Source organism: Scomber japonicus, chromosome 5 (assembly GCF_027409825.1).
Source record: "Scomber japonicus isolate fScoJap1 chromosome 5, fScoJap1.pri, whole genome shotgun sequence".
Lineage (NCBI taxonomy): Eukaryota > Metazoa > Chordata > Actinopteri > Scombriformes > Scombridae > Scomber > Scomber japonicus.
The window spans coordinates 3,460,089-3,485,916 of record NC_070582.1 but is presented as its reverse complement, the minus strand read 5'-3'; the positions used below and the strand labels follow the sequence as shown (position 1 = coordinate 3,485,916).

The 25,828-nt window shown below is 40.2% G+C and overlaps 1 protein-coding gene across 1 annotated transcript; it reads right to left on the bottom strand.

Moving 5' to 3' along the window:
* Window positions 1-836: 836 nt before the first annotated feature.
* LOC128358565 (NACHT, LRR and PYD domains-containing protein 12-like) lies at window positions 837-25,192 on the bottom strand. The gene is made up of 10 exons (XM_053318896.1): window positions 25,065-25,192; window positions 22,129-22,370; window positions 20,218-22,009; window positions 19,333-19,506; window positions 18,975-19,148; window positions 18,423-18,596; window positions 5,883-6,056; window positions 5,183-5,356; window positions 3,083-3,256; window positions 837-919 (listed from the first exon to the last, which is right to left on the bottom strand). Exons 1-10 carry the CDS (start codon window positions 25,190-25,192, stop codon window positions 910-912), a joined length of 3,216 nt encoding a protein of 1,071 aa, XP_053174871.1. The 3' UTR covers window positions 837-909.
* Between the last annotated feature and the right edge of the window lie 636 nt (window positions 25,193-25,828).

The following is a 25,828-nucleotide window of genomic DNA, read 5'->3' as shown; positions in this document are numbered from 1 at the left end:
GGTTTGAGGTGGAGCTGCAGGGTTGAGTGGAGGTGAGTGGGGAAGTTTATTTGTGCTGTTGAACATAATCGCTGTGAAACAATCAGAAAATAACGTTTTATTGATCTGATTCACCGGCTTTCTTACTGTCGGCGCTCCCTCTCTTCATTCACTTCCTAGCTCGCTCGACCACAGCTAGCACAACACCTTCCTGTAGCCGCTTACTGGCGAGATGAGAAGTGACTGTAAACTAGCTATAGCAGAGGCTAACATCCGAACAAAAAAGATAACGTCTGGTCCTCTATCTCGTTTGAAAATACGTCGATATGTTTAAAAAACGCAATTTACCCTTTCCCGAAAACAACGTAACGTTTTGGAGAGTGCAGACACGTTCAGCTCACTGTGAGATGTGGCCGTCCGACATAGTCTAATTTGTGCTGTAATTAATGGGAAACAGTGATAGTTATTGTTAAAGCCACCTGATTGGCTGACCAGTGTTTACTTAAAGACTGCTGCAAATGACTTGTCATATAATTATGAGATATAAATGATTCATCTTGACATAATCATTTTGCAAATAAGCTGGATACCTTTAATATTTACACACTGACACTGGAACCTTTAAAAGTGATCAATCAAATCTTTCGAATCAGTCCTAAACAAACAGGTAAGCAGTGAAGTGATACATATGAGCCCAGGCTCACAGTCTGACTTATAACACCTGTTTTTTAATCTTTATCTGCATCAAACAGCTCATGTAGAACAAATCTGTAAAGTGCTGACTTCAGTTAAATCCAGAGATGACTGTCAGTTAAGAGATTTAAGTGAAGATGACAAAATCCAGATCCAGACTCCGGTCCAGATGGATCATCAGGATCCAGCTGATCCTCTCTCAACACTCCTGGATGTTCACTCTCACTCTCACAGAGATCATGACCAGCTGATAAGAGAAGAAAAAACAACAGAGGTCATAAATGAGTGTTTAGTGAGACTCACTTCATCAGCTGTCAGTCAGTCAGTGATGCAGCACATCCAGTATAAAGAGAAGCAGGGACTTCAGTCCTCTTCAGACCAGATGTGGAACAGCTGTGCAGCGTAGCTTGCTTCCTTTCAGCTCTCATGTTAACATATTGGAGTGAACACACTGAGCTCCGAGCTCAAAGACCTGCACACACTTCTACTATCAAGTGTGTTTCCTCTGCAGATTTCACTCAAGTACACACAGGAAATAAAGTGCTGAGAGTCATGACCACATCATTACTACAGAAACAGAGACATTCACTCGTCAGTTTACTGATGGTTTTACTGCTGATACAAGTCAACTCTTATCAAAGTTTAAAGCTACAGAGTCTCTGTGGGATTTGAAGATGGTTCCTGCTGTTAAATTGTCACATGACAATCAGTCAGAGCTCTCAGCTAAACAACTGCTGTGATTCATGAGGCCTGTACTACGAAGCTGGATTTTCTCTTATCGAGGTAACTTCAGGGTTAACCCTGGGTTTTCCGTACTACGAAGCTGGTTCACTTCTTACCGGGGTAAATCCCCATGGTAACTTATGCTGAACGGCTAACCTGCTCCGGAGCAGGTTATGTTCTGGATAAGAGATCAATGAGTACAAAAGCACCACCTCCTGACCAATCAGCTCTCTTAGAAAATGACCTGCCCATTCTTAAAAGATCCTGGCTGTCAACATTGGTGCGCGGATCGTGAGAGGAGCGCTTAGGAGAGAATGAGCTTTTAGGGATAGATGCAATTTTTTAATTGGCCAAAATATATATTTAAAAAATAATCATTGAGGCACGTGGGGGATATTATTCTGTAGGTTTGACATCCTGAGATCAAAGTGTCAGGGAGCATAATAACTGTATTTATTTATTGTAATTGTAAAAAATTGACGAAAATATATATTTGTAAAATAATCCTTGAGGGGTATTGAGATGAGGGATATTATTCTGTATGTTATACAGTTGGTTTGAAATCATTCACTCAAATGGTTGAAGCGCATAATAGGTTTGTATTTTGAATGTTGAATATTAAACTAACTTAATGTCTCTTATGAAAGGAAGGGCACTGAGGAAGCGATCTGCCCCAAACGTCTGTGCCGTAATAAAGTGGCATTGTGTGATCAGAGTGCTGTCCGTTTATATTGTCCGATTAATTAATATTGTATGATCTCATGAATTTACACATTAACAGAGTCGGCAATTTTCTGCCAGCATTCCTTCCTGGCTTTTGCTGCAGCAACAGTGTTGCTTTTGGCCTGGATGATGTGATTGAATTCTTCATATTGTTGAAGAATAATTGTCTGCTCCTCCATGGTAAAGTAGGCTGCTCTGCAGGGTTTCTGCATGTTTGTGATTGGTCAGACACTGCAAACACCTCCCCTTTATGTGAACGCGCAGAGATCCAGATTGGAAAACCCTGGGTTGATTTACCGAGTTGATAACCAGCTTCGTAGTACCGCTTATCCTAGACTGCGAAGATCTGGTTAAGTCAACCCAGGTAACGGAGAGAGATCCTGGATAGGTTAATCCAGCTTCGTAGTACAGGCCTCTGGACTACAGCAGAGGTTCTGGTCTGTATAAAGACCACATGGTTACTAAACGTAATGATGCTTGTGTGAAATCAGAGCCAGTGATTTGCAGGCTGCAGTCAGACTGATCTTAGAACTCTGACAAAGATGAACTGATCAATTGTGTAGTGTTGAAATGAGAGAATAAACACTTTGAGATCAGATTTGATGGTGTGACAGTTTGATGATGAGGATCACTGTCTCTATACATCTTGTAAGGCTGTCAGCTGTAATCCAGCTTTATTTCCTGCAGACATCAACACAACAACAACACCAGTCATCTTCACATCAAAAACACATGATCACAACAAGCTTCTGGCTCATCTGATTGGCTGACTGTTCTCTCTCTCTCTGTCTTTCTGTCCAATCCTGAAGCCTGTCACCATTCTCCTCCCACAGCTTCACTGAGGAAAGCAGTACTGAGAAGGTTGGAGGTTCAGCAGGAAATACTGGATCTTTGCTTTGATACTGACTGTGTTTAATACAAAACTGCTGAAACCAGCACAGACTGACTCCAACTCTCTACTGACCTCAGAGTCTCCAGTCTGCAGTCTGGACTCTCCTTAAGATCACACAGCTGCTTCACGTCTGTATCCTGCAGGTCGTTGTCACCCAGATCCAGCTCTCTCAGATGGGAGGGGTTGCCCTTCAGAGCTGAGACCAGAGAAGCACAGCTGATCTCTGTCAAACTGCAGCCAAACAATCTGAATAAAAAATAAAAGATGTTAGTTTGAAATCATTCCGTGTTTCATAATCTGTTCAGATGTGAAGAAGGTTTAGAAGCTGCTGAACAGCCTTCAGAGGAGCTGAGAGGAGCCGAAAATAGAAAGATTTTTAAACATCAACTAAAAACCATCTGTTTAGTCTGGCTTTATGTCCTGTTTTATTATTTTATGGTTTTATTATTCATTCTGATTGTATTTATCATCATCATCATCATCATTAATTTTATTCTATTTTGTTTTATATTTTACTAGTTTACTAATCTATTTTGTCTAGCATTTAACTGTATTATCTATTTTTTTATTCCTTCATTATCTTTTATTATTATTTTGTATTATCTTAACTACTCATTTTTATTGTTGTCTTAGTCAATTAAGCAGTGTTTTTTACCTGTAATTGTGTTGGTGTTCATTAGTCTCTAAATCCACTTTTAACATCCTATGCTTTGTCAGAACCGACAACTGTGTGACTATTTCAAAGAAGAAGAAGAAAAAAAAAACAGAGAAGAAGTAGTAGTTTGTATTCATGCTGTCCAAAGAGAAACAAGCTGCTTTGGCCATATGAGCTGTCCTGTGTGCCAATATGTGAAAGAAGAAAAGACACTATATGGAGACTTAAATTTAACATTTTTGTTACTAGAATAATAAAATCTATTGCTTTTTCAGTCCACTAGATGGCTCTAGTTGTTTTTTGGTGAGGTCATAGAGGTGACAGTCATGCAGGAGGAAGTTGGTAAAATAAAGAAATTAGGAATGCACCGTCCGTGTTTGAAAAAATCAACCAACACTGGACACACTAAGATTGACAAAGCTACCTCCCAATTCAGAGCAAGCAAAGAAAATAACACAGTTCATCACCTACTTCTTTTGTTATATGCTTACGACAGTGGAATCCATTGTAAACTATTTTACAGTATTTTAATGTATTTCAAGGCCCATTATCTGTATACTGTAGACACTTTTTAATGCATTTTTTAACTTAAAAATTAAAACACAAAAATACTGGTGCTGCTTGCTCATATGATCATTGTTGTTGTTGTTGCTATAGAAATCACATTTAATCAATATTTTGGGCCGTCATGACATGTGTCATATGGTTTAACACCATGGTTTGATATTATAATACAATAATTGTTGGGTTTTTTACTTAGGGAGACAAAAACAAATCTCAAAGGATGAAGTAAAAGATATTTTAAACATTTTTGCATTTTTTTTAGCACAAGGCAGTAACAAATTTAGATCAACACATTTAGAGTTGTACCAATGACACATCAAATACATGGTATTCAAAATAATATTACATATATCATTTTTCTGGGTAGTTATATTTCTGAAAGTCCAAATATACATTTATAACCATGTGTCTTTGGTGAAATTGAAAATGTTTTTCTTTAAACAATGCTTAGTGTTACTGAATTACCTTCTTCTAAGGTACATTCATATAACTCACAATAAAAATGAATTTAGTTTAGTTTAGTTTATTTGGATCCCCATTAGCTATTACCCAGGCAACAGCTACTCTTCCTGGGGTCCATGTTAAAATAAATACAACCAATTACATTACAATTACAATATAACATAAATGCATAAATGAATTGCTTACTTTATTCTTAAGTTTAGCTAAAATAAGGACGTAGGTGACATTCCAATGAACTTAAAATACTTGCTGTTTTAATTTTTTGCTACATCTTTGATTCATAAACATAGCACAGTGCACATGTTCACAGAGCAACAACGACAATTAATTACTGATCATTCAAAATTGAATTATTAATTCTCATTAAGATACTCAGTGTGGATCAGCATAATATCAACTTTATGTTTGTAGCATAATATCAACTTTATGTTTTGCCACCAGAACTGTCACATCATATTAATCTCAGCTAAGAAGTAGGAAATGTGTCTGACCTCAGAGTCTCCAGTCTACTGTGTGGACTCTCCAGAAAATCACACAGATGCTTCACTCCTGAATCCTGCAGGTTGTTTACACACAGATCCAGCTTTCTCAGATGGGAGGGGTTGTGCTTCAGAGCTGAGACCAGAGAAGCACAGCTCATCTCTGACAAACTGCAGCTCCCCATTCTGAATAAAGAATAAAAGATGTAGATTAAAATCCATCTATAATCTATAATCAGATGTGTTCAGGTTCTAAATCTGTAGTTCAACAATATTTTATCCTGATCATTGAAGTTTTACCTGAAATGAGCAGAGTGACTTTGTCTTTCTGTTATTGTGGATCATCATCATGTCAGCCTTCTACAGACATCACCCAAATGTGTGTGTGTGTGGGGGGGGGGGGGGGGGGGGGTGCATTCTTACGTATCAATATCAATTATCAGATATTATTCATTAAAACACATTAAAGAATATAATACATACAAATTTCTCCTTCATCAAATAAACTTGACCAGTTTCAAACAGATATTAGTTGAGAGGATCTTCTGTATACAGATGTGACTCTTACAAAAAATTATGAACATTGTACAGTAACACAATGAAAATATAGGGAAAAAATAACTTCATGGATATAAGTTATGTATGTCAATAAATTAATTTCAGCTGCGAAACATTAAGATCAACAAGAGTAACAGATAGTCAGTGAACTGACTTCAGAGTCTCCAGTCGACAGTCTGGACTCTCCAGTCCAGCAGACAGAAGCTTCACTCCTGAATCCTGCAGGTTGTTTTTACTCAGGTTTAGCTCTCTCAGATGGGAGGGGTTGTGCTTCAGAGTTGAGGCCAGAGAAGCACAGCTCATCTCTGACAAACTGCAGTTATTCAGTCTGAAAAAAGAATAAATGATGTAGATTAAAATCAATTTATAATCTAATCAGATGTGTTCAGATTTTAAATGTGTAGTTCAACAGTATTTTATCCTGATCATTGAAGTTTTATCTAAAATGAGCAGAGTGACTTTGTCTTTCTGTTATTATGGATCATCATCATGTCAGCCTTCTACAGACATTATCCAAATGTCAACACAACATCCAGACACATATTCATGTCAACACTGAGTCATAAAAATACTTCAAACACCTGCAGTGATCTGAGTGTGTGTGTGTGTGTGTGTGTGTTTGTGTGTGTGTGTGCTCTCTCTCTCTTAATGATCAATATCACTGATCAAAAATGATTCATTAAAGCACATTAAACAATATAATAAGGAAGTATTTTTCCTTCAACAAGTAAACTTCAAACAGATTCAAACAGATTTTAGTTAAGAGGATTTACTGTATGTGTAGATGTGACTCTTTACCAACAATTATAAATATTCATTGACTTTAACAACTAACAGTGAACATTTTCTACAGTTTCTTTAAGAATTAGTCATCTTTTATAACTACACACTAAACTTTGTACAGTAACACAATGAAAATATGTAAATAAAAATGTAAGTTATGTTTGTATATAAATTAGTTTCAGTTGTTAAACATTAAGATCAACAATAGTAACACACAGTCAGTGAACTTACAGCAGAGTCTCCAGTCGACAGTCTGGACTCTCCAGTCCAGCAGACAGAAGCTTCACTCCTGAATCCTGCAACTTGTTTCCACACAGAGCCAACTCTCTCAGATGGGAGGGGTTGTGTTTCAGAGCTGAGGCCAGAGAAGCACAGCCGTTCTGTGACAAACTGCAGTAATTCAATCTGAATAAAGAACAAATGATGTAGATTAAAATCAATTTATAATCTAATCAGATGTGTTCAGGTCTTAAATGTGTAGTTTATACAGTTTCTTTAATAATCATCTTTTATAACTACAGAATGAACTTTGTACAGTAACACAATGAAAATATGGAAATACAATTAACTTCATGGATGTAAGTTATGTATGTCCATAAATTAGTTTCAGTTGTTAAACATTAAGATCAACAATAGTAACAGACAGTCAGTGAACTTACAGCAGAGTCTCCAGTCTACAGTTTGGACTCTCCAGTCCAGCAGACAGACGCTTCACTGCTGAATCCTGCAGTTTGTTGTCACTTAGGTCCAGCTCTCTGAGATGGGAGGGGTTGCACTTCAGAGCTGAGGCCACAACTTCACAGTGAGCCTCTGAGAGGCCCCATTTAACAAGTCTGTGATGACAGATAATATATAATACACACTTCAATATTAAATATATATTTTATACATTATGATCACTAAAAAAACTGGTCAGACATTAATCACAAGGTTGATGGTTTGAAACTTGAGCTCCGTGTGTCCACATGTCCAAGTGTTTTTGAGCAACATACTGAATAGAAAACTGTATGTATATGTAAAAAACAATTCAATCTCTTTATAACTTTGACAACAAGCAGGTGTAACATGTTTAACACTTTTATAATGTGCATGTTTGTATCTTTACTGTAATACTGATGCTTCAGATGAGAAAGCAGCTTTATTATGTTGATAATCACATCTGGACTTACTTAGCCTTTCTGCAGTTCCTCACAGCAGGAATCAGTCTGCGTTGGCCCTCTTTTGATGTGTTGTACTTCTCCAGGTCCAACTCATCCAGAACCTCCTCTGACATCTGCAGCATGTCGGCCAGAGCTGAGCACTGGATCGCAGAGAGTGATATCCATGATCCGTGTTCTGAATTCAGGCACTCTTGGATCTGCTGATTTACTGAGCGGTCATTCATCTCCATCAGACAGTGGAAGATGTTGATGCTTCTGTCAGGAGCGATACGCTCACTGTTCATCTCCTTCAGGTTGTCGATGACTCTCTGGATGATTTCTGGACTGTTGTCTGTCTGACCCAGCAGGCCTCCTAAGAGATTCTGGTTGGACTCCAGAGAGAGGCCATGAAGGAAGCGGACAAACAGGTCCAGGTGGCCATTTTTGCTCTTGAGAGATTTATCCATTGCTCTCTTCAGGAAGTCATTCAGAGATGAGTATTTGTAGTATTTTCCCAGGAAGACCTCCAGTGCCTCTGTCTTCCTGTTGGTGTAACAGTGGTACATGTAGACTGCAGCCAGAAACTCCTGAATGCTCAGATGAACAAAGCTGTAGACTGTTTTCTTGAAGAGCACACTCTCTCTTTTGAAGATCTGTGTACAAACTCCTGATAACACCGAGGCCTCTGTGACATCAAGACCACACTGCTCCACGTCTTCTTGGTAGAACAGGATGTTTCCTTTCTCCAGTTGTTCAAACGCCAACCTCCCCAGCTTCAGAAGAAGTTCCCTGTCAGCCTCCGCCAGCTCCTGTGGACTTGTCTCATGTCCCCCATCATACTTGTTCTTCTTCCGCTTTGTCTGAACCAGCAGGAAGTGTGAATACATGTCAGTCAGGGTCTTGGGCAGCTCTCCTCTCTGGTCTGTAGTCAACATGTGGTCCAGAACTGTAGCAGTGATCCAGCAGAAGACTGGGATGTAACACATGATGTGGAGGCTCCTGGATGTCTTGATGTGTGAGATGATTGTGCTAGACTGCTCTTCATCATTGAATCTCCTCCTGAAGTACTCCTCCTTCTGGGCGTCAGTGAAGCCTCGTACTTCTGTTAGTCTGTCCACACATGAAGAAGGGATCTGATTGGCTGCTGCAGGTCGGGAAGTTATCCAGACGAGAGCCGAGGGAAGCAGCTTCCCCTTGATGAGGTTTGTCAACAGCACGCTGACTGATGACTTCTGTGTGACATCAGACACGACCTCACTGTTGTTGAAATCGAGTGAAAGTCTGCTTTCATCCAGGCCGTCAAAGATGAACAGAACTTTACAGACAGCGAGCATCTCTGCTGTGAGCTTCTGTAATGTTGGATAGAAAACATGGATCAGCATGAGCAGACTGTACTGCTTATCTTTGATCAGGTTCAGGACCCTGAATGAAAGCAGAATCAGCAGACTGATATCTTGGTTTTTTGAGCGCTGTGCCCAGTCCAGAGTGAACTTCTGCACTGAGAAGGTTTTTCCAACGCCAGCGACGCCGTTCATCAGAACGACTCTGACTCTGTGTAAGACTTCACAGATGTTCTGATCCTTGATTGGAGCATCATGGAGGGTCTCCATCTTGGAAGCTGTTTCAAGCTGCCTCATCTCATGTTGGGTATTAACCTCTTCAGTTACCTGTTGGTCAGGTAGGGCTTTAAAGATGTTGTGACACTTGATTGGAGTGTCATGGAGGGTCTTCATCTTGGAAGCAGTTTCAAGCTGCCTCACCTCATGTTGGGTATTAACCTCTTCACTGAGTCCCTCTGTGATGTAGACCTCAGTGAAGATGCTGTTGAGGAGGATTTCACTTCCTGCTTCATCAGTTCCTTGAGTCACACATTCACATGTGCTGCTCAGACTGATCTGATGTTCATCTAAAAGCTCCTGCAGACCACTTTCTGCTGAAAGAGAAGACAAAAAGATAGAATTAAAAAGTAGGATAGAGGAGGTAGATTCCTGTCCTGTTTTCAGAGATGACATCAGCAGACGGATCTTCAGTCTTACTTTGTACAGTGCCAGTCTGACTGTCTGTCTGCAGTCCAGGTCCGGTTCTGGATCTTTTTCCACACTGGGGACAGGAGGAGTCTCCTGATGAAGCAGACTGGTCCCAGTATGAGGTGATGCACTGTCTGCAGAACCAGTATCCACAGCTGGTAGAGACTGGATCCTTCAGGACGTCCTGACACAAAGAACAGCAGGACAGCTGCTCCTCCACAGAAACAACCCTCCTCTTCCTCTTACTCTCTCTGTGGACATGAACACATTCTTTATGACACATGACATTAGTGGAGGCCAACCGACAGCTCCACTTTCCCCACATAAACAGTCCAGACTGTCAGTATTTTGACACTTAAACAGGTCTTGTTCTTCAGGCTCTGAACCTCAGTCTCTTACTTTATGTCTGAGGGTCCAGGTTCATTACTGAAGACTAGAGGATGCTCTTTAGACTGGTCACTCTTCATAGACAGACAGCTGGATATAACAGACTCTGCTCTCTGTCTGTGGAAACAAATGTTTGACCCACATCATTAGTTGTTGTAAAGAGCAGATTCAACATGAAACATGTCAGAAGGTCATGGTTTAATAAAGACAACAGTTATGTTCATATCTCCTGTATGTTTTAAACATCTGCTATCTGGAAAAATTTGTATAGAGAGATTTTAACATCTAATGTTTGAGAACACAAAGTCTGACGCGTGGTGCACTGCTGCCTGATGCTGGACTGTCAGATTAACTTGTTCCTGTCTAGAAAACAAACAACACAATCTGTCCTCTGCTACTTAACCTGTGTTAAATATTGGTTCAAGCAACTAATAAGGGAGAAAATTAAGATTTCCTCCGGTGGACACCTGGATATCTACACTACAACCTTAATGAAACTGTGTCACTGAATCATCTTCAGGTCAGTTTACAGTAGAAACAGTCTCTTACTTTGTGTTTGAGGGTCCAGGTTCATTACTGAAGACTAGAGGATGCTCTCCTATAAGTTTACATGAATTCAGATAAACATCTGTGTAATTATTAACTGTGACTTCTATCTATTTAGAGCGCAGCAGAAACAGAATCTGTATTACATGAGACCAAACACTCCATTTTCTTCCATTTGACCTACTGCTGCAGGTGGACGCCTGCAACACCACGCCACCCACCTTTTTGTTAACACTGTTAGCCCGAAGAATTGGGACGTCTGGAAGAACAGCTTCAGACTTTTCCCTACTGGACCTATCACGCTACATATCTACACCTGTAGATCAACGAAGAGTGAGAGGTTTTGCCTGGACAGAGTTATTAGTGTGTATATAATACTAGTTTAGTATTATTTTGTATTGCTGCTTAAGCTTGGGTTTGGGACCGCCGTGGCTGTAGTTGCTGTGTACTCCAAGGAATCTGGTTTACAGTTGTTACCATAGTGATATGCTGAACTGTTTCTGTTAGCCCACTTGTGTTTAATGTTTGTAGAGGAATTAAGTCACCCTGTTTAGTTAAGAGACCAGATAAAGCAGCCATAGACCCCACTGTGGCTCATGAATATCTGTGGACAGACCACCTGCTTCATTTCCTTTACAATCACGTCTCTACCTTTTTACATGACCTCCTCCCATATTTAGTGTCTTTGAACAGGAACATGTTAAGACACAGTCTGTATTACATGAGACCAAACACTCCATTTTCTTCCATTTTACCTGCTGCTGCAGACCTTTAGTAAATAAGGATAGACACAGTTTGACTTGTTAATCAATCTTTAGTAAATATTACCCAGGGTTACCTGCTACTACTTTACATTTATTGACTGGAAAATCAGACAGCAATAGCAGCCCTGTCTCTGTCTCTGGTTAACATGAACATGAAGATCTGTTGTAGATTACAGTTGAATGGAAGCTAGTTCATTATTTCTTTCCACTGTGTTTCTCTGTGTGTATTTATCTACACTGCAGCCTTAATGTAATCATCTATGAATCATCTTCTGGTCAGTTTACAGTAGAAACAGTCTCTTACTTTGTGTCTGAGGGTCCAGGTTCATTACTGAAGACTAGAGGATGCTCTTTAGACTGGTCACTCTTCATAGACAGACAGCTGGATATAACAGACTCTGCTCCGTCCTCCTCTTCCTCCTCTTTCTTCATCTTCTGGAGTCTGAGAGGTAAACCAGTAACACTGGAGACACACACACATACACAGTATAATAAATCCAATCCTCTCAATTTAATAGATTTCTATAAGTTTACATGACTTCAGATAAACATCTGTGTAATTATTAACTGTGACTTCTCTCTATTTAGAGTGCAGCAGAAACAGAATCTGTATTACATGAGACCAAACACTCCATTTTCTTCCATTTGACCTACTGCTGCAGGTGGACGCCTGCAACACCACGCCACCCACCTTTTTGTTAACACTGTTAGCCCGAAGGATTGGGACGTCTGGAAGAACAGCTTCAGACTTTTCCCTACTGGACCTATCACGCCACATATCTACACCTGTAGATCAACGAAGAGTGAGAGGTTTTGCCTGGACAGAGTTATTAGTGTGTATATAATACTAGTTTAGTATTATTTTGTATTGCTGCTTAAGCTTGTGTTTGGGACCGCCGTGGCTGTAGTTGCTGTGTACTCCAAGGAATCTGGTTTACAGTTGTTGCCATAGTGATATGCTGAACTGTTTCTGTTAGCCCACTTGTGTTTAATGTTTGTAGAGGAATTAAGTCACCCTGTTGAGTTAAGAGACCAGATAAAGCAGCCATAGACCCCACTGTGGCTCACGAATATCTGTGGACAGACCACCTGCTTCATTTCCTTTACAATCACGTCTCTACCTTTTTACATGACCTCCTCCTATATTTAGTGTCTTTGAACAGGAACATGTTAAGACACAGTCTGTATTACATGAGACCAAACACTCCATTTTCTTCCATTTTACCTGCTGCTGCAGACCTTTAGTAAATAAGGATAGACACAGTTTGACTTGTTAATCAATCTTTAGTAAATATCACCCAGGGTTACCTGCTGCTACTTTACATTTTACCTGCATATCTACACTACAACTTTAATGAAACTGTGTCACTGAATCATCTTCAGGTCAGTTTACAGTAGAAACAGTCTCTTACTTTGTGTTTGAGGGTCCAAGTTCATTACTGAAGACTAGAGGATGCTCTTTAGACTGGTCACTCTTCATAGACAGACAGCTGGATATAACCGACTCTGCTCCGTCCTCCTCTTCCTCCTCTTTCTTCATCTTGAGTCTGAGAGATAAACCAGTAACACTGGAGACACAAACACATACACAGTATTATACAACAAGTCCTGCTTCTCAACTTAGTAGATTCCTATTAGTTTATATGACTTTTATATAAACATCTGTGTAATTATTAACTGTGACTTCTCTCTATTTAGAGCATGGCAGTGAGTCGCTGCTTAAGCTTGTGTTTGGGACCGCCGTGGCTGTAGTTGCTGTGTACTCCAAGGAATCTGGTTTACAGTTGTTGCCATAGTGATATGCTGAACTGTTTCTGTTAGCCCACTTGTGTTTAATGTTTGTAGAGGAATTAAGTCACCCTGTTGAGTTAAGAGACCAGATAAAGCAGCCATAGACCCCACTGTGGCTCACGAATATCTGTGGACAGACCACCTGCTTCATTTCCTTTACAATCACGTCTCTACCTTTTTACATGACCTCCTCCTATATTTAGTGTCTTTGAACAGGAACATGTTAAGACACAGTCTGTATTACATGAGACCAAACACTCCATTTTCTTCCATTTTACCTGCTGCTGCAGACCTTTAGTAAATAAGGATAGACACAGTTTGACTTGTTAATCAATCTTTAGTAAATATCACCCAGGGTTACCTGCTGCTACTTTACATTTATTGACTGGAAAAATCAGACAGCAATAGCAGCCCTGTCTCTGTCTCTGGTTAACATGAACATGAAGATATGTTGTAGATTACAGTTGAATGGAAGTTAGTTCATTATTTCTTTCCACTGTGTTTCTCTGTGTGTATTTATCTACACTGCAGCCTTAATGTAATCATCTATGAATCATCTTCTGGTCAGTTTACAGTAGAAACAGTCTCTTACTTTGTGTCTGAGGGTCCAGGTTCATTACTGAAGACTAGAGGATGCTCTTTAGACTGGTCACTCTTCATAGACAGACAGCTGGATATAACAGACTCTGCTCTCTGTCTGTGGAAACAACAAATAAATGTTTGACCCACATCATTAGTTGTTGTAAAGAGCAGATTTAACATGAAACATATCAGAAGGTCATGGTTTAATAAAGACAACAGTTATGTGCATATCTCCTGCATGTTTTAAACATCTGCTATCTGGAAAAAATTGTATAGAGAGACTTTAACATCTAATATTTGAGAACACAAAGTCTGACGTGTGTGGTGTTAAAATGCCAAAAAATGTCTTTTATATAAACAGCTAATTTACTGACCGTTAAACTAAAGGCACTGCTGCCTGATGCTGGACTGTCAGATTAACTTGTTCCTGTCTAGAAAACAAACAACACAATCTGTCCTCTGCTACTTAACCTGTGTTAAATATTGGTTCAAGCAACTAATAAGGGAGAAAATTACGATTTCCTCCGGTCGACACCTGGATATCTACACTACAACCTTAATGAAACTGTGTCACTGAATCATCTTCAGGTCAGTTTACAGTAGAAACAGTCTCTTACTTTGTGTTTGAGGGTCCAGGTTCATTACTGAAGACTAGAGGATGCTCTTTAGACTGGTCACTCTTCATAGACAGACAGCTGGATATAACAGACTCTGCTCCGTCCTCCTCTTCCTCCTCTTTCTTCATCTTGAGTCTGAGAGATAAACCAGTAACACTGGAGACACAAACACATACACAGTATTATACAACAAGTCCTGCTTCTCAACTTAGTAGATTCCTATTAGTTTATATGACTTTTATATAAACATCTGTGTAATTATTAACTGTGACTTCTCTCTATTTAGAGCACGGCAGTGAGTCGCGTTACAGAAACAGAAACCAGGAAAAGAAAAACAGGAAACTACTTCTGACGACTCTGTGATTTGATATTTTTTGACATAGTTTAATCAACTAAATGATTAACCTGAAAGACAATCAGCAGATTGATCAATAATGACAGTAATCATCATTTACAATCCTGATATTTACACTCACCTGCCTTTAGACTTGCTGATCTCCTCTTTCGGCTCTTCTGCTGACTGTGAAATGGAGTCTCATTCAGGGCGTAGCTGGCATTACAAGAGGAAATGTCCCACCCGCTTTTTAAAATCATTAGTTTGGATCCCCTCACACACTTTTACCATGTCAAAAATCAGTACATCAGTCTATCCACTCTGCGCTGTTTTCAGCTTCATTATTGAATCCATTTCGCTTGTTTATTGAGAGAAAACCCAAATCAATCAAACTCCGCTCCATGTTCTCACTGATACCGACACACGCGCGCGCGCGCGCACACACGCATACACACGCACGGTTTTGTCGCCTTTCAATCAAGGACCACATATAGCCCAATTTGATCTCATGTGGGCCGGACCATTTTTTAAAACTGGAAGGAAGGAAGAAAAGAAAGGAAGGACGGATAAAAGGAGGGAAGGAAAGACACGAAGACAAGGAAGGAAAAATGGAAGAAAGGGAGGAAGGACAGAAGGAAGAAAAGAGAAGGAAGGAAGGAGGGAGGGAATAAAGGAAGGACCGACAGAATTAAGGGAGGAAGAAAGGGAGGAAGGAAAGATGGAAGAAAGGAGGGGAGAAAAAAAAGGAAGGTAGGAAAGAAAAGAAGACAGGAAGGAAAGATGGAAGACAGGGATGAAGAAAGGAAGGGCGGACGGACAGAATGAAGGAAGGATAAAAGGAAGAAAGGGAGGAAGGAATGATGGAAGGAAGGACAGAGTGAAGAAAGGGATGAAGGAAAGATGGAAGGAAGGAGGGAAGAAGGGAAGGACGGACAGAATGAAGGAAGGAAGAAAGGGAGGAAAGAAAGATGGAAGGAAAGAGGGAAAGAAAAGACGGAAGAAAGGGAGGAAGGACAGAAGGAAGGAAGGATTGAAGAGAAGGAAGGAAAGGGGGAGGGAAGTAAGGAAGGACGGACAGAATGAAGGAAGGAAGGAGGGAAGAAGGGAAGGAAAGATGGAAGGAAAGAAAAGAACAGGTCTGTTTTTGGTTGTTACTGTAGAGAGGACTGGTCTGTGTTTGGCTGCCAGTCTCTTGGTTTGATGAATGGACATAAAGAAGAGTAAAGTAAGTCATCACTGGTAATAATCAGTTAACTTCAGCTAACTAAACCTGAGTCTCTGATGGAGGAGCTGACTAATAAAAGCCTGGCTGCCTCAGGTATAAACTGGCTCATAAAACTGACAAATATTCTACTTTTTGAGGAGTAATCTTTGGCCTGCTGCTGGGGACTTTGGGTAAAATTCCATTTTCACAGACAGGTACTTTACAGTCAGTTGTATTTATATTCAGTATCATTTGATCTGATTATTAACGTGAAAGAATAGATACTGCTCACTAAATAATTATCACTCCACCTCCTCTCCTGACATCTAGGAGCATCAGAGTGAGTCAGAGGCAGGTACAGGATGCAGGGACAGAGCAGAGATCCTTCGCTGCGGTGGTGAGTGATGAAATGGATTTAACAGTTTAGAATAATTTGTCAATGGGAATATTGAATAATGTATGATGATGTAATGTATGACCAGTAAAGTCAAGAGAGTATCATGTATTTGAAAATTTGATAATTTAATATCATACCGTTCCCAGGTGAACCATCTTATGCTATGCATTTCATGTTTTTAATGAAGTTGTGTCCACATTCGGTTTGTATCATTATCACTGTGTGCAGTGTTGTACAATACATTCAAGATGCTGCACTAATGTAGAAAACAAGATGTAAAGGATGTGATTGGAGAGGGATGGATTACATGATCATAATTTTTCATATAAAAGCTGTAATGTGGAGCCTCTAAAAGTGACTAATCAAATCTTCAAATCAATCCTAAACAAACAGGTAACCAATGAAGTGATTATAGAAATGGAGTTAACTCTGTGTGATTCTGAGACCCTTGATAAATATGAGCCCAGGTTCTACATTAGCTGTTTGATGCAGATACAGATTTAAAGAAAACAGATATAGTAAATATATAGTAAATATATGTATATAGTAAATATATGTAAAGTGCTGACTTCTGCAAAATCCAGAGATAACTGTTCAGTTTGTAGTCAGTTAAGAGACTTAAGTCAAGATGACAAAGTCCAGATCCAGACTCCGGTCTAAATGGATCATCAGGATCCAGCTGATCCTCTCTCAACACTCCTGGATGTTCACTCTCACTCTGACAGAGATCACCAACCCTTCCAGCTGATGAGAGAAGAAGAAACAACAAAGGTCATGAACCAGTGTTTATAGAGAATCACTTCATCAGCTTTCAGGTTTTTTTCTATCAAGTCTGTTTCCTCTGCAGCTTTCACTCAAGTACACAGAGTAACACGTCATTACTGCAGAAATATCAGTTTACTGATGGATGTACTGATACATGTCTCTTATCAAAGTTTAAAGCTACGGAGATTTTGAAGATGTTTCCTGCTGTTAAATCATCACATGACAATCAGTCAGAGCTCTCAGCTAAACAGCTGCTGTGATTCCTGGACTACAGCAGAGGTTCTGGTCTGTATAAAGAAAAAACAAACGTAATGATGCTTGTGTGAAATCAGAGCCAGTGATTTGCAGGCTGCAGTCAAACTGATCTTAGAGCTCTGACAAAGATGAACTGATCAGTTGTTTAGTGTTGAAATGAGAGAACAAACACTTTGAGATCAGATTTGATGGTGTGACAGTTTGATGATGAGGACCACTGTCTCTATACATCTTGTAAGGCTGTCAGCTGTAATCCAGCTTTATTTCCTGCAGACATCAACACAACAACAGTCATCTTCACATCAACTCAAACACAACAAGCTTCTGGCTGATGTGATTGGCTGACACTCTCTCTCTCTCTCTCTCTGTCTCTGTCTCTGTCTGTCTGTCTGTCTGTCCAATCCTGAAGCCTGTCTCCTCTCACAGCTTCACTGAGGAAAGCAGCACCAAGAAGGTTGGAGGTTCACCAGGAAATACAGGATCTTTGCTTTGATACTGACTGTGTTTAATACAAAACTGCTGAAACCAGCACAGACTGACTCCAACTCTCTACTGACCTCAGAGTCTCCAGTCTGCAGTCTGGACTCTCCTTAAGATCACACAGCTGCTTCACATCTGAATCCTTCAGCTTGTTTCCAGTCAGATTCAGTTCTCTCAGATCGGAGGGGTTGGACCTCAAAGCTGAGGCCAGAGAAGCACAGCTGATCCTTGATAAACTGCAGCGATACAATCTGAATAAAGACATTTTTTAAAAAATAAAAGTCAGTAGAGAAGACAAAGTTTCTGTTTAAAAGCATTCAGTGTTTCATAACCTGTACAGATCTGAAGAAGGTTTAAATGTAGAAGTTTAGAAAATGGAAACTCCCAACAGGATGCGGGTTAATAACTGTCACATACAAAAGACAAAGCAGGGTTTCAGAGGTTCGGAGTGAAATATCCAGTGTAGATTTGACCTTTTTATATAAAATGTGCAACTCAACTTTGCTCAGTTACAGTCAGTGAACGGACAAAGATCACAAATAATAATATCAACTTTATATCTGCAGTCTGGTTCAACTGTTACATCATATTAATCAGCACTTAAGTTAGAAATGGTGTCTGACCTCAGAGTCTCCAGTCTGCACTCTGGACTCTCCAGAAAACCACACAGTAGCTTCAATCCTGAATCCTGCAGGTTGTTTCCACTCAGATTCAGCTCTCTGAGATGGGAGGGGTTGCACTTCAGAGCTGAGACTACAGAAGCAAAGCTGATCTCTGACAAACTGCAGCAATATAATCTGAAATAAAGAATAAAATATGTCAGTTTAGAAGACAAAGTTTCAGTTTGAAATCATTCAGTGTTTCACAATCTGTTCAGATGTGAAGAAGGTTTAGAAGTTGCTGAGAGGAGCTGAAAATATAAAGAATTGTATCTGTTTAGTCTGGCTTAATGTCTTGTTTTATCATTGTAATGGTTTTATTATATATATTGTTTGAATTTATCATCATTATTTTTATTCTATCAACATTTGACTATTTTACTAGTCTATTTTTTTATTTCACAGTTGTATTCATTTTATTTCATTGCTTTTATTATATTTTATTATTTATATTTATTATCTTGATTACTCATTTTTTACTGAAGTCTTAATTAGTACTTAGAAATGGTGTCTGACCTCAGAGTCTCCAGTTTGCACTCTGGACACTCCAGCAAATCACACAGCAGCTTCAATCCTGAATTCTGCAGCTTGTTCCAGCTCAGATCCAGCTCTGTCAGATGGGAGGGGTTGACCTTCAGGGCTGAGACCAGAGAAGCACAGTTGTTCTCTGACAAACTGCAGTTCTCCAATCTGAATAAAAAATATAAGATGCAGATAAAAATGTATTTATAATCCAATCAGATGTGTTCGTCTTTTATGATTACAGAGTTAACTTTGCACAGTAACAAAGGATTTGAGTTATGTATATACATAAATTAGGTTCATCTGTTAAACATTAAGATCAACAATAGTAACAGACAGCCAGTGAACTGACCTCAGAGTCTCCAGTTTACAGTTTGGACTCTCCAGTCCAGCAGACAAATGCTTCACTCCTGAATCTTGCAGGTTGTTTCTACTCAGGTCCAGCTCTCTGAGATGGGAGGGGTTGTTCTTCAGAGCTGAAGCCACAACTTCACAGTGTGTCTCTGAGAGTCCACACCGAACAAGTCTGTGATGACAGATAATATTATTCACACTGTAATATTGAATAGAGATTTTAGGTAACTATTTTGATAACTAAACAATATTAGATGTGACGACCAGCTCAGTTCTCTTTGTTGGCAGAGCTGGTCAGCCATTAATCACACGGCTCCTTCTGTCCACATGTCCAAGTGTCTTTGAGCAACACACTGAACACACTTTTGAGTACGCCATTTTATAAATTATACCGCCATTCACAAGTTGGCGGGGCATGAGAGGGACGCGACGCACATCGTTAAATGGGGCAGTTCACCACAACACAACAACAAAATGTTTTTTCTTGCTCTCATAGCATTTAGAACGTGAAGAACATTTGAAGTGAAGCACTATAAGTCTGTGAGCTGTCATGTTCACAGCGACAAACCCTCAATGAGATAGGTGCTGGACAATGAAAGATATCTACTGTAAATCAAAATGTCCAGTGAGATAATCATCGTCACATTGTTATGTGTCAAGATATCTAATTCACATTAATGTGAATAGAAATGTCTGTTTGACCTGTGATGAGGATATCTTGACACGTGAAGGTGCTTGCAGGTTCTCCTTGCAGTGTAACACTACTCATGTATAACTTTGGCAACAAGCATGTGTAACATGTTTAACACTCTTATATAGTATTCATGTGTGTATCTTTACTGTAAAACTGATGCTTCAGATGAATAATCACATGTGGACTTACCGAGCCTTTCTGCAGTTCCTCACAGCAGGGATCAGTCTGTGTTTTCCCTGCTCTGATGTGTTGTAGTTCCCCAAGTCCAACTTATCCAGAACCTCCTCTGACATCTGCAGCATGTAAGCCAGAGCTGAGCAGTGGATCACAGAGAGTTCCTTCTCTGATCTGTTTTCTGACTTCAGGAACTCTTGGATCTCCTGATGTACTGAGCGGTCGTTCATCTCCGTCAGACAGTGGAAGATGTTGATGCTTCTGTCAGGAGAGATATCGGACATGTTCATCTCCTTCAGGTTGTTGATGACTCTCTGGATGGTTTCTGGACTGTTGTCTGTCTGACTCAGCAGGCCTCCTAAGAGACTCTGGTTGGACTCCAGAGAGAGGCCATGAAGGAACCGAACAAACAGGTCCAGGTGACCATTGTTACTTTTAAGAGATTTCTCCATGGCTCCATCCAGGAAGTCATCCAGAGATGACTTCCTGTCGTCTTCACCCAGGAACTCCTTCAGTACCTCTGTCTTCCTGTTGGTGTAACAATGGTACACGTAGACTGCAGCCAGAAACTCCTGAACGCTCAGGTGAACAAAGCTGTAGACTGTTTTCTTGAAGAGCACACTCTCTCTTTTGAAGATCTCTGTACAAACTCCTGATAACACAGAGGCCTCTGTGACATCAAGACCACACTGCTCCAGGTCTTCTTGGTAGAACATGATGTTTCCTTTCTCCAGTTGTTGAAACGCCAGCCTCCCCAGCTTCAGAAGAAGTTCCCTGTCAGCCTTCGTCAGCTCCTGTGGACTCGTCTCATGTCCCTCATCATACTTGTTCTTCTTCTTCTTTGTTTGAACCAGCAGGAAGTGTGAGTACATGTCAGTCAGGGTTTTGGGCAGCTCTTCTCTTTGGTCTGTAGTCAACATGTGGTTCAGAACTGTACTAGTGATCCAGCAGAAGACTGGGATGTGACACATGATGTGGAGGCTCCTGGATGTCTTGATGTGTGAGATGATTGTGTTGGACTGCTCTTCATCACTGAATCTCCTCCTGAAGTACTCCTCCTTCTGGGCGTCAGTGAAGCCTCGTACTTCTGTTAGTCTGTCCACACAAGAAGGAGGGATCTGATTGGCTGCTGCAGGTCGGGAAGTTATCCAGATGAGAGCCGAGGGAAGCAGCTTCCCCATGATGAGGTTTGTCAACAGCACGCTGACTGATGACTTCTGTGTGACATCAGACACAACATCACTGTTGTTGAAATCCAGTGAAAGTCTGCTTTCATCCAGGCCGTCAAAGATGAATAAAACTTTACAGACAGCCAGCTTCTCTGCTGTGAGCTTCTGTAATGTTGGATGGAAAACATGGATCAGCATGAGCAGACTGTACTGCTTATCTTTGATTAAGTTCAGTTCCCTGAATGAAAGCAGAATCAGCAGAATGATATCTTGGTTTTCAGAGCGCTGTGCCCAGTCCAGAGTGAACTTCTGCACTGAGAAGGTTTTTCCAACACCAGCAACTCCGTTCATCAGAACGACTCTGATGCGTTTCTGTTGGTCAGGCAAGACTTTAAAGATGTCGTGACACTTGATTGGAGCGTCATAGAGGGTCTCCATCTTGGAAGCAGTTTCAAACTGCCTCACCTCATGTTGGGTATTAACCTCTTCACTGAGTCCCTCTGTGATGTAGACCTGAGTGTAGATGCTGTTGAGGAGGATTTCCCTCCCTGCTTCATCAGTTCCTTCAGTGACACATTTACATCTGCTGCACAGACTCATCTGATGTTCATCTAAAACCTCCTGCAGACCACTTTCTGCTGAAAGAGAAGAAAAAAGAAATATATCTGGCTGTTAATGTTCAGTAGGATGGAGGAGGTAGATTCCTGTTCTGTTCATTCTGAGATGATGACATCAGTTGACAGATCTTCAGTCTTACTTTGTACAGTGCTGGTCTGACTGTCTGTCTGCAGTCCAGCTCTGGTTCTGGATCTTTCTGCACACTGGGGACAGGAGGAGTGTCCTGATGAAGCAGAATGGTCCCAGTATGAGGTGATGTACCAGAGGAGTCTCCAGAACCAGTGACCACTGCTGGTAGAGACTGGATCCTTGAGGACGTCCTGACTCAAAGAACAGCAGGGCAGCTGCTCCTTCACAGAAACACCCTTCCTCTTCCTCTTCCTCTCTCTGTGGACATGAACACATTCTTCATGACAAATGACATAATTTATGACTTGAGATCCTGACTTTGGGGATGCGTTGTGTAAGATGTGTATATTTAGATATATGTTCTGCTCTATGGCCATCTTCTATTGGATAAAATCATATAAACTGATATGTTTAACCGATCACAGATGATTTCTTTGTTCCTTCAGAAACTATAATAGATTAAGTATGCTATTTGCTTGTTGAGATGAGCTGATTTAACTGTGTGTGTATGCTGTCTCCTTATTGTACAATAATAATTGTTTAATAATTGTGCTGCTGAACAGAGAGCTCTGCTTTTACTTTGCTCAAAGGTTAAATGTTGGACTGTTGTAGGAAAAGTTTCCTCTGCTGCAGTGGTCAATCTGCAGTGACAAGGTGCAGCAGGCTGTTTCTATACATTTATATGACCTCCTCCCATATTTAGTGTCTTTGAACAGGAACAGGTTAGGACACAGTCTGTATTGCATGAGACCAAACACTCCATTTTCTTCCATTTACCTGCTGCTGCAGTCCTTTAGTAACAGACACAATTTGACTTGTTAGTAAATCTTTAGTAAATATCACCCTGGTTACCTGCTGCTGCTTCAGAACCATCTACTGGAATCTGGTTAACATGAACATGAAGAGCTGTTGTAGATTACAGCTGAATGGAAGCTACTTCATTATTTCTTTCTGTGTTTCTGTGTGTGTTTTATCTGTACTACAGCCTTAATGAAATCATCTATGAATCATCTTCTGGTCAGTTTACAGTAGAAACAGTCTCTTACTTTGTGTCTGAGGGTCCAGGTTCATTACTGAAGACTAGAGGTATATCTATAGACTGGTCACTCTTCATAGACAGACAGCTGGATATTACAGACTCTGCTCCGTCCTCCTCTTTCTTCATCTTCTGGAGTCTGAGAGATAAACCAGTAACACTGAAGACACACACACATACATAGTATAATAAAAGCAAGTCCTGCCTCTCAACTTTGCAGCTTCTTATTTATTTACATGACTAGAAACATCTCTTACTTTGTGTCTGAGGGTCCAGGTTCATTACTGAAGACTAGAGGTATATCTATAGACTGGTTGCTCTTCATAGACAGACAGTTGGATATTACAGACTCTGCTCTCTGTCTGTGGAAACAACATATATTGGACACATATCATTGGTTCTTGTAGAGAGTTGATGTCTGAATAGAGTTTTGAACATCTAAATGTTTGAGAAGACAAAGTCTGATGTGTGGTCTTAAAATGACATGACAAAAAATGATTTTACTGACATAAATATGAGTATAAATGAGTACACCCTTGATTCAATCCAACAAAAATGTAATATTCTAGTTTAGTATGGCCTGCCTTACTTTTAAGTACTGCACTGACCCTTCCTGGCATCAAATGTACAAGTTTGTGATGTATTGTCCCATCTATCCTTTTCCACCATTCAAAGATGACCTCATTGAATTTACTGATGTTTAATGGGGAGTGCTGCTCAGTTTTTCTCTTCAAAATTCCCCATAGGTGCTCAATATGGTTGAGGGTCAGGTGACGGACTTGGCTACTGCAGGTCTTGGACCTTATTATTCCTTGGAAAAATGTTTATGGTCATTGTCATGCTGAAAAAGTGCCTGATGACCCACTCATACAGCCTCATACAATGCCTTTATCATTGCCACATTTCACTGTGGACACTGTGCACTTCTCACTGTACTCCTCCACCTTGCAATTCCATAAAGTTTGGATACCAGCAGATCCAACCAGGTTGACATTGGTTTAATCAGATCAGAATATGAGTTCCCAAAATTCTTCACTTTTGTCACTATGGGCCTTGGCAACGGCTGAACTGGCTTTCTTGTGCTTTGACTTAAGTAACGGTTTTGTGCGTGGATGACAACCATGCATCCACTTCAATGCATTACTATGCGCTATCTATCTGAATCTATCTGAGCCATTTGCCAACAGACATGGAGATGCCCAGCTGGAGCATGCTGGTTGAGCTATTCCATGTTCCAACATGTACTCTACCTCCTTTTCCATATGCTTATGCTTCCCTATAGGCAGCCGGTAGGGACTTTGGCTAACAGATTGAGCAGCTCCCATATCTATATCATGCTCAATCAGGTTGGTATATGAGGGTTATGTAGTGTTAATTTGGAACTTTCAGAAGGGTGTACCTTTTATCATTTTAACAAGAAAATCCTGTCTAGTACTGAATATATATCATCTGTAACTGATAAAGGAAAAGAACATTACATCATATTAGAAAAAACAAATACTGGAGGTTTTCCTGGAAAGAGATATCACTGAATGTGTTATGTTTAAGAGAGTGTGTACTCATTTCTACTGTATGCTGTGTATAAGAATCATTTTGTAATGTAGATTATCAAATTACATTAAAAGACTGAATCATCTTCAGGTCAGTTTACAGTAGAAACAGTCTCTTACTTTGTGTCTGAGGGTCCTGGTTCATTACTGAAGACTAGAGGATGCTCTTTAGACTGGTCACTCTTCATAGACAGACAGTTGGATATTACAGACTCTGCTCCGTCCTCCTCTTCTTCCTCTTTCTTCATCTTCTGGAGTCTGAGAGGTAAACCAGTAACACTGGAGACACGAACACATACACAGTATAATAAACCAAGTCCTGCTTCTCATTTATTTACATGACTAGAAACAGCCTCTTACTTTGTGTCTGAGGGTCCAGGTTCATTACTGAGGACTAGAGGTATATCTTTAGACTGGTCACTCTTCATAGCGGGACAGCCGGATATTAGAGACTCTGCTCCGTCCTCCTCTTCCTCCTCTTCCTTCATCTTCTGGAGTCTGAGAGGTAAACCAGTAACACTGGAGACACAAACACATACACAGTATATTAAATCCAGTCCTCAATTTAGTAGCTTCTTAATAGTTTACATGATTTTAACTACAACCATGTGTGTTTTCTAGTCATCACAAAGATAAACTTTGACTCTGGTTTAAATTCAACAAACAGTCTTTAGATAAACATCTGTGTCGCAGCAGTGAGTCACGTTAAATCACTGAGGACTCGGAAACCAAGGAAAGAAAAGCAGGAAACTTTTGAAGATGTCAAACTCTGTGATTTCATATTTTTCTGACACAGTTTAATCAACTAAATGATTAACCTGAAACAAAATCATCAGATTGATCAATAATGACAGTAATCATTATTTTCAGCCCTGATATTAACACTCACCTGCCTCACACTTGCTGTTTTCCTCCTTCTGATCTGTTGACTGTAAAATGGTATCTGAATGGACTTTCACCTTTACTGCCAACCTGTCTGCCCCACCCTTCTCCTTCTTTAGTGGAAGTCGCCTGTTTGTATGTGTCTGTGTGTGTGTGTGTGTGTGTGTGTGTGTGTGTGTGTGTGTGTGTGAGATTCAGTGACTCTTTAATTGTAATATAATATTCATATTGATAAACCCATT

Excerpts from the sequence above, each read along its gene's own strand:
- LOC128358565 (XM_053318896.1), bottom strand. The coding sequence starts at position 25,192 with ATGAAGGAAGAGGAGGAAGAGGAGGACGGAGCAGAGTCTCTAATATCC. Across the intron at positions 22,010-22,128 it reads TCAGACCAGCACTGTACAAA|CAGAAAGTGGTCTGCAGGAG; the intron begins GTAAGACTGAAG and ends CTTCTCTTTCAG. Across the intron at positions 19,149-19,332 it reads TGTAAACTGGAGACTCTGAG|ATTGGAGAACTGCAGTTTGT; the intron begins GTCAGTTCACTG and ends TTTTTTATTCAG.